This window comes from Eupeodes corollae, chromosome 1 (genome assembly GCF_945859685.1).
Source record: "Eupeodes corollae chromosome 1, idEupCoro1.1, whole genome shotgun sequence".
Taxonomy (NCBI): Eukaryota; Metazoa; Arthropoda; class Insecta; order Diptera; family Syrphidae; genus Eupeodes; species Eupeodes corollae.
The window spans coordinates 193,690,113-193,708,303 of NC_079147.1; the positions used below are offsets into that span (position 1 = coordinate 193,690,113).

At 28.5% G+C, this 18,191-nt stretch overlaps 1 protein-coding gene across 5 annotated transcripts in view; it reads right to left on the minus strand.

Moving 5' to 3' along the window:
* Positions 1-4,822: 4,822 nt before the first annotated feature.
* Positions 4,823-18,191, minus strand: part of LOC129953971 (stathmin) — a 408,077-nt gene continuing 394,708 nt past the window's right edge. For all 5 annotated transcript variants that reach the window (XM_056067542.1, XM_056067541.1, XM_056067540.1 and 2 more), the window contains one exon: positions 4,823-6,007. In XM_056067542.1, coding sequence (XP_055923517.1) covers positions 5,903-6,007 — 105 coding nt within the window. In that variant the 3' untranslated portion in view covers positions 4,823-5,902. The remainder of the gene's footprint in view (positions 6,008-18,191) is intronic.

Consider the following 18,191-nt stretch of genomic DNA (forward strand, 5'->3'; position numbering starts at 1 on the left):
TTAGAATGTTCAAATCACGAGACATTCAAAAAACTCCACGCTGAGTGAAGGTTGTTTGTTGGAAACAAAAAGAAACTCAGACACCTGCTTACTTCGTCTGATACCCTGGTATAATCAAACGAATTTTCACGTGATTTTGCTTTGCGTTTTTATTTTTCATACATGTTGGTCCTCCATTGTTTGAAGTATGAAAAAAATGATGACATGAGGAATAAGGAACCAGTTATGACAATTTCATGTGTCATGTTATTTACTTTATCTCTATGTAGCAGGCGAACATGCTTAGAAAGCAGGCACTCTTCTATATTCTTTATTTTCTTGAAATATTTTTCAAATGACTTTCTCTGACTTTAAAAATTCAAAATGCTACATGACTTACTGACTTTCAAATTTGACATTGATTTAAAATGGACTTTTGAATGACACATTTTATAAAGTTAAATACTTAATTTCGATTCAGTTGACTTGTTATTGACTTCAAGGCCAAATTTGTATGTTAAAAGTTAAAGAAGCCATGATTTGACTTGGAGTCCCTGAAAGACTTTTGTTTTTACAACTCCGAGAAATGCCATCGTCTATTTGAAGAATACTTTTGTGTGAGATCGCTAGGCTTTTACTTCTTGAGTTTATAAAGAGCTAAAGCTTTACCGGAAGACTTGATTTTAAAAATCTTATCAGTGTTGTGATTATATTGTTCCTAACTGTTCCTAGTTTTTCATAAAGTTTCTTTAACTTTTGATTTTAAAAGTAAAAAGTCCCATTTTAATAAACTTATTCTAATAGCTGTTTAGTGCGTTGGGCTGTTATGCCAGACGTCTTGGGTTTAATTCCTCCCTGTTCAATCTTAACTTTTTTTTTGAGTTGCACACTTTACTCACACACGTCAAATCTTTGATAGGTTTTTATTTTTAAGAATAGGAAAGTACAAAATAGCTTCGACTCACTGTTTTCTTCAAAAGTATTCAGTGAGTCAAAGAATAATACATGAACAAAATCTTCTTAACATTTCGTTGAGTTTTTTTTAAGAATATGGAAGTCAAAATAAAACACATTTTCCTTTTTAATTAATTACAAATTGTTTGAATATATCTTTATTTATCCATTTTCTTTGTTATTTTATTTTGTTTTTTAATAATAATTCAGAATTTTCATTCGATTTTAATATTTTTGTTTTGTTGTTGTGTGTCTTACAATACTCCATTGTTTTTTTTTTCAGTTTTTTCATTTTGTTCATATTTGTTTTATAATAATTTATTTATTTATTTCGTCGATGGTAAATTTAAGACGATTGCTATCCTCTATATTTTGTTTATGTTTGTTTTTCTCTCGTGTAACTAAAACATTTAAAATAATATATATACTTTTTTTTTTAATTTATTTTTGGTTTATTCAAAAATACATACACAAATAATAATTATAATAATAATAATATATTTTTGTATTAATTTTTTATAAAAGAAATCTTGTTTCTTTTTAAGTTTTTATTTTATTTATTTTTGTTGTTAAATGATTTTTGTGTATTTTTCAAAAATTAATAAATTAATATATCAGCGCGCACATATCAATCAGGCAAGCAAGATACATAATTTTTTGTTGTGTTTAATTTAATAATTTTCATATTTAATATTTTTGTTTTAATGTTATATTTAAATATGTACGGCGATAATGTGTATATAATAATTTTAATAATCTTTTCAGATAAATACTTCTTTTTTAGTTTTTGTTTTTTTTGTCGCTGATCTCGTAATATTTTTATGTAGGTTTTGTTTATAAAATATAATTTTTTTTTTAATATATTTTTTTTGTTAAGAAAGTTAAGAAGGAAAATGAGTGGAAAATGGAAAATCTTTCCGTGTACCTACCTAGTAATTTATTTTTTTTTCTGTTTTGTTTTTTAATATAAAATTATTTAATTATATATTTAGATTAAGAACTGCCCCAAGGAATTTTCTTCGGCATTGTTTTATTTTTTTCTTGGTTTGATTAATTTTGAAACATATAATATAACTAGCAAAATGTTGTTGTTGTATTTATTATAATATTTACTGTATAATTTCAATTAAATACTCATTACACATTTTTTTGTTTAAATTTTATTTTTTTCTAAATATAAAATACACAGCTTTTCAATATTGTTATTAATTATGTTTATTTTAAATTTATTATCAATTTCTTTCATCATTTATTTTGCCTTAGTTAAAAGTAAAATATTTATTATGCTTTAATTTTCTTCCTACATAATATGTTGAAGCTAAGTTTATATAATAATTAATTATATACTTTTATATATATATTTCTAATTTTTGTATATAATGTGAAATGAAAGTAATGCGCCATAAAATAGAAGTATAAAACATCTATTTTTTTTGTAATTATGCTAATTTTCTTATTTATTTTTAATTTGCCTTTTTTATATAAATTTTTATTTTATTTATTTAATTTAATCTTAACTATGAATTGTTTTTGTTTTTTTTTTTATACATTTTTAATAAATTTTTCATTATTTTATTTTTCATACTACTTTTTGAAAAAATATTTGTTTTCTATTTTGTTTTTATTTTTTAACTAGGTTTGTTTTTGTTTTAATTTGCCAAATAATATATTTTTTTTTCCTTAAATATTAAAGTTAAGTATTTTATTTTTGTGATTTTATTGTTTTTTTTTTTCTTTAATTTTATAAATTAAGTTTTATTTTGTGTGTTTATAGTGAAACGACGAAATGCGTTTTTTTTTTTCGACATAAATATTTTGTTTACTTTTTTAACTCATAGTTAGGTTTTTTGAAATTGTATTAAGTTTTGTTTTCTTTTTTATTATTGATATATTTATTTTCGACGATATATATTTATATTTTAAGATTTCACAGTTAAATGAAAAATAAATAAAATGTATAACGTTAAGTATTTTTATAGCAAACAAGTTAACATATAACGTACATGTCTTATAATCTTCATAGTTTTGACATAATGTGTCAAAAAAATACTCTTTTATGTTCTTACTTTCTTGTGTCAGAGTTATCAATATTTTTGTTTTAAGTGCTTTTGCTGTTTTTAAGATATTTTGAATCAAGAGTCCATAATTTTTTGAATTTTGTTAGAGATTAAAGAATATAGCTGACAGTTGCTGTCAAAAAAACGCAAAATGGTATCCACTGATTCAAAGCTCAGTTTGGACAATTGAAGGCTTAATATTAATGCAATTTTATAGGACAGGGGTCCTGATTTTGAGAAATTCAAAGTCAATCGGAATTAGATATCGAAAATGTGTGTTTCAGAGTTGATGATTTGAAAAAGAATATATGAACGATATCCAAAGTCCAATCTGCTTTTTTGGCCGACTGGCTTCAAGTTTCATAATCAGGTAACCTCATTTATCTATGTTATATACTCTCGAAGGCTTGCCGCTATGATGTTTATTTAAAGTAAAATCTCTATGAACACAGTGAAATCCTTCGAAGACAAATAAAAGCTAATATCTCGCTTTAGCTTTCAAATGCTCTCGAAGGTATTGTGCAAGAAATATTGAATGTTTTATTTATGGATGAAATTAATAAGTGACTGTTGACATCTCGATTTAGGAGGTATTCACATTCCTTCATTCTAATAAATCTATAAATCCTTCGATAACAAAGAAAAGCTAATATCTCGCTTTAGCTTTCAAATGTTCCGAAAGACTTTTCTTTAGAGATATTGAAATATTTTTTTCTATTAAATTTTATATTTTTGAAATGTAGTGTACTTTTTACTGTAATTAGATTATGAAATTCTTTTGGACTAGTTTTCAAATCGATATCTCACTTTTATTGACTCGCTTCGATGTTATTTTATTGTTGTTAGGAAATATTAGAAAAAACTAGTCACCCAGAATTCCATACTCATTTTAATTTTACTGCAATTGTTTTAGTAAACAATGAAAAGAAATTAAAAAAACAAACCTTTTATTATAGTCAACTGTCAGATGCAATTGATAGTTGACAAATCACAAGTTAAGAAATAATTATTGTTGTCATTGACATTTTAAAAATGACACATGACAAATCATAAAATTCACCAGCTGTCACTAAACCTTCAAAATTGTATGCTTTAATATTAAGCCTTTTAAATTTAAATCAATTATTATCAATTGGAAGTAAAATAATAATATTTTGACATTTTCGATTGGTAATCTAAAAATTCTATTACTTGCAATGCAATTTCAGAATTAAAATCAGAAGCAAGAACCAATCAAAAACGCCACAACCCTAAGCAAATCTTTTGGGATTTCCCAGCTGTCAGATGAATTTTGTGACAGTTGTGAAACCACTTGACATAAAAAAGATAATATCTACCTAGATATGATATATTTTATCTACCATTCTCAAATGTGTTATTATTATTTGAAAGAATCTAAGTTAGGTTAGATTTTATGTGTGTAAATGTCACTTCAGTTTATTTAAAACTTCTAAACTTATCAGCTGTCATTTGCAACTGTCAAATGTTTGACAGGTGGCTACACAGAACTAAGAAAGCTTATTCACTGAATGTATCTAAAATTGTCAGTAGTTAAAACTGATTGAACATTTCTAATTTAAATCTTTATTATAATTAATTAGAGCTTGATTTGCAACACAAATCTAGATACACCCCGAAACTTAACCGTATGTAGAATAATGTAGATATCAGAAAAAACACTAAATTAGAATTTAAATTATTATTTAGGTTTAGTTTGAATTATTTTTAAAATTTAAATTTAATTTAAAATATCGTACCTACGTGTGTAAAATGTATTTTATTCAATACTTACAGTGTGATTTGTTGTTTTGTTTGTTTGCTTTGTTTGTTTGTTTGTTTTTATTTTTCTTTTGTTTAAATGACAAATCGAACATCCAAAATACTTACAAGTTACAAGAAGGTTTGTTTGTTTTGTTTTTGTTTAATTAGAAGGAGAGAGCGGATTTTGTGATTAAATAGTTCTTATTTTGTTTAAAGATAGAGCCATCCGTAGATAAATCGTAAATTTAATTAAATGTACTTCTTTTCTTATTTTGTTTTTCTTGTCTATTTAATAAGTTTTTTTTTCATCATTTTGTTGAATTTTTTATTAGGTTTTTTGATTTAAGGAAAATTATTCATATTTTATTATGATTTTATAAATTTTCTGTTGTTTTTTTCTGGTTTTTGTTTTGGTTTTGCTTTTGTATTGTTTTAATTTAGTCTACTATTTGATTTTAATTAAAAATTTAATTATTATTTTTTTTGTTGGGGGGGCTATGCCTTCTTAAGTTTTTATAGAAAGAAAGCAAAAACAAATTAACGAAAAAAATACTCTAGGAAATAAAAACAAAAGTTTAATTTTTGTATTAAATTTAATTTATTAGATTCTTTAAGAAGAGAGTACAAAAAGCATATAATAATAATAATTAATAATGATAATAATAAGAATAAGAATAATATCGTTTAAAGTAATTTAAATTGAATGCAACCAGGCATACTAATTACTAATGAAATTAAAAATGTATTAAAAAAACTATAATAATTAAAAATCAAACATCAAAATGAGAATAAAAGAAAATTAAAAATGTGCACAGACAACCATCTTAAACATGACACATATATTTTTTGTTTTGCTTAAAAAAAATAAAAACTTAATTTAAACAAAACCAAAAAATAAATTAAACAAAAAAAACTTTATTTTATTTATGAGTTAAGACTCAAAGTTCAATTCTTTTTTTTTGTTTTTTTTTTCTTTAAGTTGTAGTAATTTTTCTTTTGAGTGATAGTTGTTGTCTTTTTAATAATAATATAATATTTTATTTTTTTTTTGTTAAATCAATTTATAGATTTAACTGTGATGGTTTGGAAATGGTGTTTTTTAAGTTTCTTTTTTTTTTGTTGTTGATTTATTATACTTTTTCTGTCTTCATTTAACCGGATGAGGCTGTTACAGCAGCAGATTCACAAAAGTTCTCCTCCTCATTGGTTGGTTGTTGAGCAGCCTTATTTTGACGCACCAACTCAGCGCGGCGTTCCTATTATAGGAAAATAGATTTAAATATATAAAATTATGTAATTTAGATATTTTAGGAGATATTAGAGGTTTTTTTCTTTTTTAAATTTATTATAAAGATGATTTTATATGAAACAAAAATAAAAGAACTTTTAAGTTTTGAACACAGGAATGCACTTTTCATTGGGGATTAAATACTTTGACCATTATTATGCCAACTAATTATACCTAATATACAATACTCTATTTTTAGTAATAATTCTTTCTATATAAAATATAAAAACAGTCATGCAGGGTAATTTAATAGAACTTGAAACACAAAATGTTCATGATTAATAAAAATGAAGAAAGAAACCTTAAAGTTTTTTCATACAACAAAATTGACACAAATTCTAGCAGAACCATTACTTCCGGTACACGCTTTGAAAAGTTTTTTGTTTTGCTTCTTTTTAATATTTTGCGCTTACTAAAGGGGTTATGAATACCCTTATAATGATTAAACACAGTGCAAGCAATTAGAAAAGTAGGAATAGATTAGAAAGGAGAAACCGATGCACATTGGTTTTGAATGTCTGCACATTGTAATGAGTGGGAAATATTGAATCAGGTAAAGCATTCCACATTCTTGTAGTGCGGCTAAAGAAAGAATCTCTGTACTTGACAGCAATACGGGTATTACGGTTGAATTTTTTAAGGGGAAGAATGCAACTGGTTATTTCAATAGAGCATTATTTATAAAAATAACGATAAAACAAAGACAGGCATGAGACCTTGCGGCGGCGGTGTTCAAGAGAAGCAAATGTCTAGGTGAAAGAACGATCGACTATCATTTTTAGAGCTCTTTTTTCAATTCTATCCAGAAGACTCAAGTACGTTATTGGGGCACCAGCCTAAATATGAGAGTTATACTCAGGTTTTGATAGAATAAAAGTTTTGTAATTTATAGCAAGATCAGAAGGGGTAAAAAACTTCTTGCATCGTCGGAGAAAACCTTAACACTTAGCAGCATTTTTGGCGATGTCAAATATGTGATCACTCCACAACAAGTGGTTTGTGATGCACATATCTAGGGCTGATAGTTTCCTCGATGGAAGTACTACCCATGGATAGTGGCATTAGGGGATGGTTACGCTTTTTGACAGTTGACAGCATTGATCATGAATTTCATCGTATTCGAAGACTTTTACAACGACTTTCACTAAATATGACCTAACTAGAAAATTTCATAAAACTTTGAATTACTAACGGATTTGGTGAGTTTCGTAAAATATTGAAGCGGATAAAAACCCTGTTTTCAGAATTCTGTCTATAGTGTTTCGTCATAATACTGTATTTCTCAAATTCTGTATTTGAAAACACTGTTAGTTGAGAATACTGTATACCAAAACCTAAACACTTTATGTCATAGTAAATTGAACGTGCGCCGCCTGAAGTAGAAGTTTTACAGAATTTGCTTTACTCTTGAGAAACACGATTATTTTCTGTAAAATGTATACAAAATATTTCTTATTAGCTTTTTCTGTCATAATTTAAAGCCGACTTTTAATTATTATAAGGTTTATACATATACATAAATATACATAAGAAAATTGTGTTCCGAAGCCTCAATAAATTACAAATTGATTTGAATTGATTGTACATAAAGTCATAATACTGGGGCCTGATTATGAGGTTCGCAGCGGATCGTTTTCTATTTGACATTTTAAATTCGACTCGCATCGTATTTCCTTATTAACGAATTCGCGGCGAAGCGAAAATAGTTCTTTCTATATTCCAGTGATTTGAAACTTTTGGTTTGACTTTTTCTTCTTATATTCCAGCGATTTGAAAGCTTTCCACACATTTTTTTTTTTGTTTTGATTGAATTTTTGAAATTTTCGGTGATTTTTTCAAAATTTTATATTTTATTGTGGATTGTGGATCAATTATAAGAAAATTAAAATAAATAAAACTCGCTCACATTTTTTTATATGTAATTACAATCAAGAAAGAATCCACGAAATCAAACATTGAAGTGAATAATAATGAACACTCTTACATCTCGTTTGGCATCAATAACTGCCTGCAATCTGGCTGGAATTGATCCAACCAAATTAATTTAATTAACTGTTAATTTGGACCGAATTTCGGTTATTTCAGCAATTGTGCCATTGCGTTTTCGGTCCTTATCAATTGTCCCGTGACGTTTGACGAAAGCCCAAACATTTTCAATGATGTTTAGGTCGGGGATCTGCGCAGGCCGGGTAAGAACAACTTGATTTACTGCACTTAAAAGTCTTTTAGGCAACCATCTTTTATGACATGGAGTATTGTCGTGTTTAAAAATCCAGTCGATAGTTGGAAAAAGCTTAGTGCCGGATACAAGGGCATGGTGATTTAAGATTCTTGCGTACCCAGACTGCTTAAGAGTGCCCTCAATTGGTACCAAATCTCCAAAAAAGTAGTCCGAACCGAATCTGTTTAGCGGCTGAATTACATCTTTCTTCTTCTCACGTTGTAAATGCATAGTGTTTACTAAACGAGCCCTGGAATAATACGATCGAGTTTCAATGGATAATTCCTTTGTTTTCGGCATTGTATTAATAAAATTTTAAACTTTAAGGCACATTTAGTTTATTATGAAGGCAATAGAACTTAAAGACTGTTCTGCCTCAAACTAAATGAAAAAATAAATGCTAATTTGCATTGTGTAAATACGTTTGATGCAATAAAAATGTGTGCAAATATTTTTGACTACCGCTATATGTTCTTGAAAAAAGTCCACTTAAAACTTGAAAATTAACAACTTTTTAGGTACAGAAAAAATTAATGTTTATTCAAAGAATGTTGATGTTATAAAATGTTGCGCAAAGTACATAAATGAAAATTTGTTATCACACGTTATTCTCAAAAAAACTATTTTAGAAATTCTGTTTTTCAAAATGCTCTAAATTGATAATTAGTGCACACTTTTTTACATTTTCAACCAGAATTTTACATACATAGTTTTGTTCATACAGAATTTTGTTATACAAAACTTAAAACAATATTTTATAAAAAGTATTTCGACCCCAAGTCCGATTGTGTCTAGACTGAAGGTAATAATGATTTCATTCTTAAAAGAAAAGGATGAAGATATAGATTTTTGATAATTATTCAATAAGTAGAAATATATTTATAGGTCAATATTTTTTTTATGTTGTTTTAGAAAAAGTAAGTTTGCAACAATTTCCATTTGAATAAAACTGGTCGACAATACTTTAAAAAAGATTAAGATGCCTTAAATTCGAACTTCGTCTCTAAATTTTTCTATAATTTCAGGTTTTTGAAATATGCTAACAAATTAAAACTCAAAGAAATTCATAAAAATGATGATTTTGAAAAGTAAAAATCTCTCGCTTCTAAATACAATTTAATTTATTTTATTATTCTTACTTAGTTTCTAGAAAATCTTATTAGTTATGAGTCTTAATTTTACTCTTTGTGAAGTTTTCAGAAAACTCCGAATTTAATACTTTCATAGTTCTAAAAAATAAATTTTGGACTTTATTTTCAGAACTGATTTCGAATTAAAACTTTAATTTTAACTATCAACATCATTTCAACAAAAGATTTGTTATAAGGTTGGCCTTTTTTGTTGAAAACTGTTATCACAAAAATGGTTTAGCGTTACTTTCAGATTTTTGTGAGACTGTTGAAGTCTAACAACTTATGAAGATTTTTCGAATATTATATGAATGATTATAAATATATCGAATGGATTTTGACGAAAAGGGCTACAGATTTTAAAACCATAACGGATTTTATTGAAAAAATGAAAAAATTAGATAGCCTCAAAAAACGGTTTTTTCGTGTTTTTTTTTCAAACTTTAAAAGGAATAAATATTTGAAAAACTTGGTGTGATACCTTCATTTTGATGTAGGATTTGAATTAAAGCCATCGAAACCCATTAAAAAAAGCAAAGTCATTGCAAGTAAGATGCTCTTGTCAACCAGTGTAATTATAGCTATTAGGCGCTGCTGTAAAAAAATCTAGAACCCACTGCAGTGTCAATAAATACCTAAGGCTCTGAAGTGGAAACAGAAACACTATTGCAAAAATAATCGTAAGTTCTTATACCAAATGATTGTAATCAGTTCGATTTAAGGTCCCCACAATCTGAATAAGAGTTTTTTGGAAAGTGGTCTATATATCTGTTTGACTAGGTGTAAGTTTGTACGATCATACGTTCAGGAAATCTTTTTTCCCAGCTATGTCTTAAGCAAGGACACAAGTTTAGAATTAAAAAAAAAAAATAGCTCTAATGGTAATAACATAAGGATGAACTTTTCGTGGGTGTTTGAATAAAAGGATAAGAATTTGGTTGACCCCATATTATTTAGACGTTCTGACTTCATTAAAAAAAATACTTGTCGTTTTTTTATTAATCGAAATACTGAACAAAAACTGTTAGTTGTATTTTTAAAACTTTTTAACGGATTGGGATCTAAATACTGTATGGATCAAAGTACTGTACTTAAAATTCTTTATCTCAAAATTCTGTTTTTCAATATTCTGTATATCAAAATCAGGAACCTATACCAAAATTCTGTATTTCAAAATATAAAAAAGTGCGCACTTTTGTGTTATCACCATACAGTATCGTACAGAATTTTGACCATACAGTATTTTAAAATATAGCATTTTAACCCGCTTCCTTTTAAGTTCAATCCAAAAACTTTAAAAAAATGTTTGCAGGAAGAATTTATTAACTTCCCATAGGAAGTTATTGTAATGGGTCCGATTTGTCAAATTAAAAATGTTGACATTTCTCTACGTTTCCAGGTCCCTAGAGTCGAAATAAAAGATTTTTAGAAAGATGTCTGGGCGTGCGTGTGTACGTACGTTCGTACGTCCGTAAGTTCGAGACGTTTTTTTTCGTCGTCCATAACTCAAGAACCAGAAAAGATATCGATTTCAAATAAATGTTGTTAATAAGGCAGAAAGATGCAGAAAGGGCTCTTAAGAAAATTGCGTGGGTGGTTTTTTTACTATAGCAGTTTGAAAAAAGGGTGAACATTTTGGTCAACCCTAAATATCTTACGAACCAAAGCTAGATTATTAAATTAAATTTTATATAATATATTGTAACGTGATATCGAAGAAATATATTTTTTTTGAAAAAAATCCATTTAACGTTTTTTTTTTTATAAATCAAAAAAACTTAAAAAAAAAATGTGTTACCTCCAAAATTTTACGACTAAAATATGATTTCATTTCCAAAACAATTTCTGATAAAATTTTGAGAAAAAATTTAATTGACAGTTTTTTTTTATAAAAAATAAAAATCTAATAAAAACCCTACTCAAAGTTGGTAAAAATTGAATATCGATTCAAATATCTTTTCAAAAACTTGAAATTTAGGCTTCAAACTTATTTTATCTTATAAGAAATATTGTTTTAATCATTCTGAAAAATGTTAAAAAAAAAATCGAATTAAAAGTTTTTTACAAAAATTAAAACCTAAAAAAATATTAATAAAAGTTGGTAAAAATTGATTTTCGACTCAAATATATTTTCAAAACTTTGAGATATTGGCTTTAATTTACTTTTATAAATCAAAAAAATAAAAAAAAAAGTGTCCCCTCCAAAATTTTACGACTAAAATATGATTTCATCTCCAAAACAATTTTGTGCATAGAAAAATCATGTTTTTTACATCTGATAAAATTTCGAATTGACAGTTTTTTTTATAAAAAATTAAAAACCGAAAAAAAATTAACAAAAGTTGGTAAAAAATGATTTTCGACTCAAATATCTCTTCAAAAATTTGAGATACATAATATCTTCTTACTAGTTTTTTACTCATAAGAAATATTGTTTTTCAACATTAGAACAAATTTTGAGAAAAATCGAATTGACAGTTTTTTTTACAAAAAATAAAAACCTAATAAAATGTAACAAAAGTTGCTGGACTCAAATATCTTTTCAAAAATTTGAAATATTGGCTTCAAAATAATTTTATCTTATAAAAAATATTGTTTTCAATATTCGATAAAATTTTGAAAAAAATCGCATTTACAGTTTTTTTACAAAAAATAAAACTCAAAAAACAATACTAAAACTTGGTAAAAATTTACTTCCGACTCGAATAGCTTTCAAAAATTAAAAAGTTATTTTATTGCACAGAAAATATTGTTTTCGATATTCAGTAATTTTTATATAAAAATCCAACAGTCCGTTTTTTCATAAAAAATAAAATCTACAAAAAATAGTACCTACACAAATTTGGTAAAAATTGATACGAGTACATATAGCAAAAAACTTTACAGCAAGACAAATCGACAGACGGGATGGGACGTTAACAGTGTGGGTCGCATCCCAGCATCTTTTTTTTTAATTTTATAAAAAACTTATAAAAATGCAATTAAATTTTTGTATACAAAATAATATAATCCTATATTCAATTTTTTAACTACAGTCCTTTGAATGAAAATGAAGGCCTTATTTTTTCAATTAAAATTGATCCAGGGTTGCAAAAATAAACAATGATTCAGGAATATTTTTTCAACAGCTGATAAGATATTTACAAGAACCCACACACAATTTTTAGGGGCCATTAATAGTTGGTTAGCTATCATTGAAAAATTCTGTAATAGACAAAAATATCAGATTGGAATCAAGCCTTTCCTGATTTGTATCAACAATTTGAAGTTAGAGTTGATCGCCCAAAGGAAGCAGTTATACTTAGCTTTCATTGAAATCAATTCGGAAATTATTTAGAATGGATATTGAATGCGTTTCCCTTTAATTATCGGAGATGAGAAAGAAAGTTTAATAGCGCACTTATTTTTCGGTAAATGTATTTAAGTATTTTCCGGACGGAAATTTGTTTTCCTGAACAGCTGATTCAAAAGTGAGACGAATCGTTCCATTGATTTGTGTTCTTATTTTACACAATTTCAAAGACGGATTTCTGTCAGTAAAAAATGTTTTTGGATTTCAATCAGGTACATTTTTGAATGAATGATGAACAACATTTGTTCACGAGTTATTTGGGGTCAACCACAACTTTGATTTTTTGTAATTGCTACAATAAAGGTTTGTGAGAAGATCTTGATGTTTATCTGTAACAAAAACTAGTAATATCAAGGTGATATTCCTTCACATTCTTAAGATATTGTTGAAGAAAGGAAGTGTTCCGCACGTGCAAACAAACGAATATACAAACCCATCACTTACTCTGAAAACCATGGAATTAGATTTTTAAAACCTCGAGAAAAGTAAACATTTCCAGAACATTTTTAGAAGATCTTAAAATGGAATAGAAAGAGAAACCTTGCGTTAAATGTGGTATTTATGATTTTTTGGAAACTTGTTTATAATGTTGGCCTAATTTAGTTCAAATTTCCAACTTTGAGCGCCGAACGTAAAATGTCCAAAACAATTTCTTTTACACAAAATTAACCAATTAATATTGAAATAACAAAAATAAACAATTTGTCATAACTCTGGAGTAAGATGAAAAGATTAAGCCAAAAGAAGGAAAAAAATGGTATGAGTTGAGGGTCTATTTACCCCTGTTAGGTGGAACGGTTTATTTTTTTAGGAAATGTAAGTTGAAATACAAGAAAAAAGAAAATAGTGGGAACACCATGTTATTGAGTATTATTTCTTTTTCATTCATTTGATTGAAATACAAAAAAACGAATCTAAAAATATTCCCTTTTATAAATAAAATGCTCCCAAAAAACAATGCGCGGCGCTTTATTTTGTTTGAAGCCAAACTTTATCTCGATGTAACAGGCTATCATGCTGAGGAAGCAGGCGCCTCTTTCTTTCTGTTATTACTTCCAATTCCATTTACCCCTTTTGTTCCTACCTTTCCTGATTGTTCTGATTTATATATAACAAGAAAAAGGGCTCCGCCCCTCTACAACGGTAAATTTAGTTTTGGTCTCTGCTTCTACATCTTTTTCGTTTCAGACTCTCGCCATCCTAAAACACTTTATTTGTTTGGTGTGCACAGCATCATCTTTTCTAATAACATTGTAAATCTCGAACGAAGGAAGAAAACGAATGAAACCAGAATGCTTGCTTTAATGTCTGAGCGCCTGATGTATAAGAAAGAATTCAATTGAGAATTTTCCTCGCACGACTTCTGAATTTTACGATTTTGTTAGAACATTGCTGCCGTTCAATATGGTGTTGAGGTCTTGCGTATGGATTTTGAGAACGAGTTGAACGAAATATCTAAATTCAGCACACAAAACAACTGTCAGTCGTCAGAAAAACATTTATGTAGATTTCGAGATCCAGAAGTATTGTAAAATACAAATTTTCAATGGAAAATTCTAATAATTCACCGGATTTTTACCAAACTTCCCTAAGATTGAACGCAATTATTTAGGGACGACTATAGTTGTAACAACCCTGGTCAAGCTACCAAAATAATCTTGCTTTGGGTTAGACGTATGACTCAATACAACCAAAAGTCAAAATATGATAAACACAAAAAAATAGATCAAGCAAAATTAACCGTTGTAGAAGGGCGGAGCCTAGTTAGCCTCACAACTTAGTATGTAGGTATCCATACAAAGCGAAGGCTGAGATTTTTGTATGCGTGTTAAGAAGATAACAAAGAAGCAAGCTAAAAAAATATATTGTATACCCCTGTTTTTCAGGATGAGCGCCTGTTTCCTTAGAATTTTCAAATCACGAGACATTCAACAAAAATCCCACACTCAAGTGAAGGTTGTTTGTTAGAAACAAAAAGAAACCAGGCACCCGCTTACTCTGCCTGATAGCCTGGTGTAATCAAACCAATTTTCACGTGATTTTGTTTAGCCTGTGCTTGTGGTGAAAGGAACGATGAAGTGTAGAAGCAGAGACCTCCTGGTAATAAAATTGCACTTTTCACATGGTTTTTGATGACCTTAATTCAAATTAAAATTGAAAATGGTTTTATATATTTTACTTTTTAAAATTCGAAAAAAACGTATATAACACTTATAGAGGTTATCTAAATTTTTGAATAAGCTTTTTTCATCAAAATTCTTTGATGGTTTCCAAAGTTGTTAGATTTCACTCGTCTTACAAAAATATGACATAAAACACTTATACTAAAACAGGTTTCAATCCAGAAAGGTAGAACAGTTTGAAAGTAAGTTTTGTTCTTATTACGAATCTATTGTCTAAACCACGTTTTCCCAAAGTGTGCTCCGCGGAGCACTTGGATATTCTTCGAGGAGCTCATAACAAATTCTACGACGGACTAGTAACTAGTTAATTTTGAGCTTTTGATCTTGTGTATATTTTATAATTTTGATAGAAAGGTTAAATTAATTAGGTTGCGCAACAGTCCGTTGAGAACTAGGCCCTAGTGACTTACAACTCTAAACCATTCCTGTGTGCCATTTAAGCCGAATCTGAACGGCGAATTTGTGAAAGTAATTTTCATGACCAGAAATACTCTTGGAGGATCTGTCAATTCCTCGCAAGAGGTGTACCAACGAAAAATTTTTAGATGGCACTGGCAGGTTTTGACCCGAAGACCCTGACCGTCACTCCACGGGTACTACTGTTTATGACGTTGCTTTTATAAATAATCTTGGTTTTGGACTTCGAGGTCTAAACGCAATCAAAAAAATCATTTATGGTCAGGTATTGCCGATTCCAACTCTGATGGTCTACTTTCTTCTTCAAAAATACACTACGTTTTTTTTTTCGCTCAATCACTTGTGCCAAAACTTTCCGAAATACAACACAATTTGGTTTGATAACGAGTGTTTCAAAGCCAGATGTTTAGCTTTTGAATTGTTACGAAAAATTAAATCATATCCCGATTTAAACACAAATCACAAAAAATTATTTAACAGCAAATAAAAATTACAAAAACTTGTGCAAGTCGAAAAGAGAAGCTTATTTTCGATCTGTTGCAGTAGGACTTTCGAACACCAATAACAGCAAACAGTTTTGGTACAAAATCAATCAACTGATAGAACCAAATTTGATATGTGGAATTAAACTGCATTTCTCTGAACTGGCAGATTATTTCAAACTTCTGTTGAATCCACAACCAACAACAAATAACTTTTTGTTCGCAGAACCCTTTATTTACAATGAGAGCTTAGATCGTGAAATATCAATGAACGAATTAAGTACGGCATTACTAAAAGCAGCAAATAATAAAGCACCAGGCCCAGACAGAATTTCAAACGAATTTTATAAAAACGCACCTACCGAGTTCCAGATTAGAATGTTAGAGATGTTTAACTACATTTATGAGACCGGAGATATTCCACAATCTTTTAAGGATTCGATTGTATATCCCATATTCAAAAAAGGTGATCCTAATCTGGCAAGTAATTACAGGGGCATATCTTTTATGAACGCTATAGCAAAGATTTTTACCTCTATCTTGCTTGAACGAATACATTCATGGATTAACATAAATGAAATTCTTAGCGAGTACCAATCTGGTTTTCGTAAAGGTTATTCCACAACTGATAATATTTTTGTTCTAACATCTATTTCACAATACTTTTTGAGACAGAAAAGAAAATTGTACATCTTTTTTGTTGATTTCAAGGCAGCATTTGACTCGATAGATCGAAATGCTTTATTTTATAAGCTTTCGCAAAAGGGAATGTCAACAAAGCTAATAAAGATCCTTAGAAATATGTATACAAATACACGTCAGTCAGTATAGAATAGAAAAAGTATGTCGGAATGGTTTGAAACAAAATCTGGGGTGAAACAGGGATGTCTGCTTAGTCCTGTTTTGTTCTCAATCTTTATCGACGACATTACGTTGCAACTGCCAGCTGGTGTACGAATCGCTGACCTGACAATAAAAGTTTTAATCTATGCAGACGATATTCTGCTTTTAGCAGAATCTCCTCAAAGCCTTCAGCTCATGATCAACAGGCTCTCAGATTATTGTAAAACTTGGAACCTTACAGTAAATCTTGAAAAATCTAAAATATTAATTGTTCAAAACAGACAAACTAAACTAGAAAGGAATGAAAAATGGTTTTTTGAAGGTCAAGTGATAGAGACTGTTACAGAATACAAATATCTAGGGATCCTAATCAAGCCAAACATGAACATGTCACCCCACCTAGAAAAAAAACTGTTATCAGCTAAAACAATGATAAATGTTTCTTGGAAAAGTGTTATCTCAAACACTAATATCCCCACATCCGCTAAATACAAAGTTTTCGAAACCATAATGCGCTCCGTTATGTGTAACAGCTGCCAGACATGGGGTTATAAATTGTATGAAGAAGTGGAAAAGTTGAAACGCATTTTTCTCAAGAAGTTGTTTTATCTGCCTACGACAACACCTAATTATGTTCTCACACTCGAGACTGGCGTACCATCACTTTTCGTATACACACTGAAATTGAATTTTGTCTATGTCCTGAAAGTTCTGTATCAGTCACCTAATAGATTACCACAAAAACTTGTGAAATACACCTTCGAAAAGCAAGTGGAATGGATAAAGGAATGGAAAAAATGGGCTGAATTATGTGGGGTAGAGCATATTATACAGTTTGAAAATATGAATATGCTTAAAGGACAACTCTATAAATTACTGGAGGAGATAGACATTTTACAAAGAAACGAATGTATACAAAAAGCAATCTCTTCAATACATAGATTGTTATATCCTGTGCTTAGCTACACCTTTACAGAAAACTACTTTGACGACAAATACAACGTGAGAGCAATATCCCTCATTTGTAGAGCAAGAAGTGATACATTAAATTTGAATGGTTCCCCGTACAGGAATTCCTTTGCAACCCAGTGCTCCCTATGTAACCTCAAATCAAAAGAAGATTGTTTTCACTTTCTTTCAATCTGTCCGGTATACAAGGAAATTAGAATGCTCTATTTTGGAAAAACGACTTTGTCCATGGAAGAAACCAAAATTGTGCTCAATGGGCAAAACTGATATAACCTCTACCTTTATCTCGAAAATGCATCAGCTTACAGAAACCTTATAATTTCAGAATATCGATAAATCTTTCTTTGTTTTTTAAAGTATGTCATTTTTCAATTTTTGTTTTAGCTAAACTAAAAGCCATTTTTGCACTGTTTAACATCTACAATTTTTGTAAGAATATTATAATAGACACTATATTTTTTTGTTTTGACTAAACCAAAAGTCACATTCTTTTATAAAGATCTTTTTTCGTTTTAGCCAAACTCAAAGCCCATGTTATCTATTATATTAATGTAT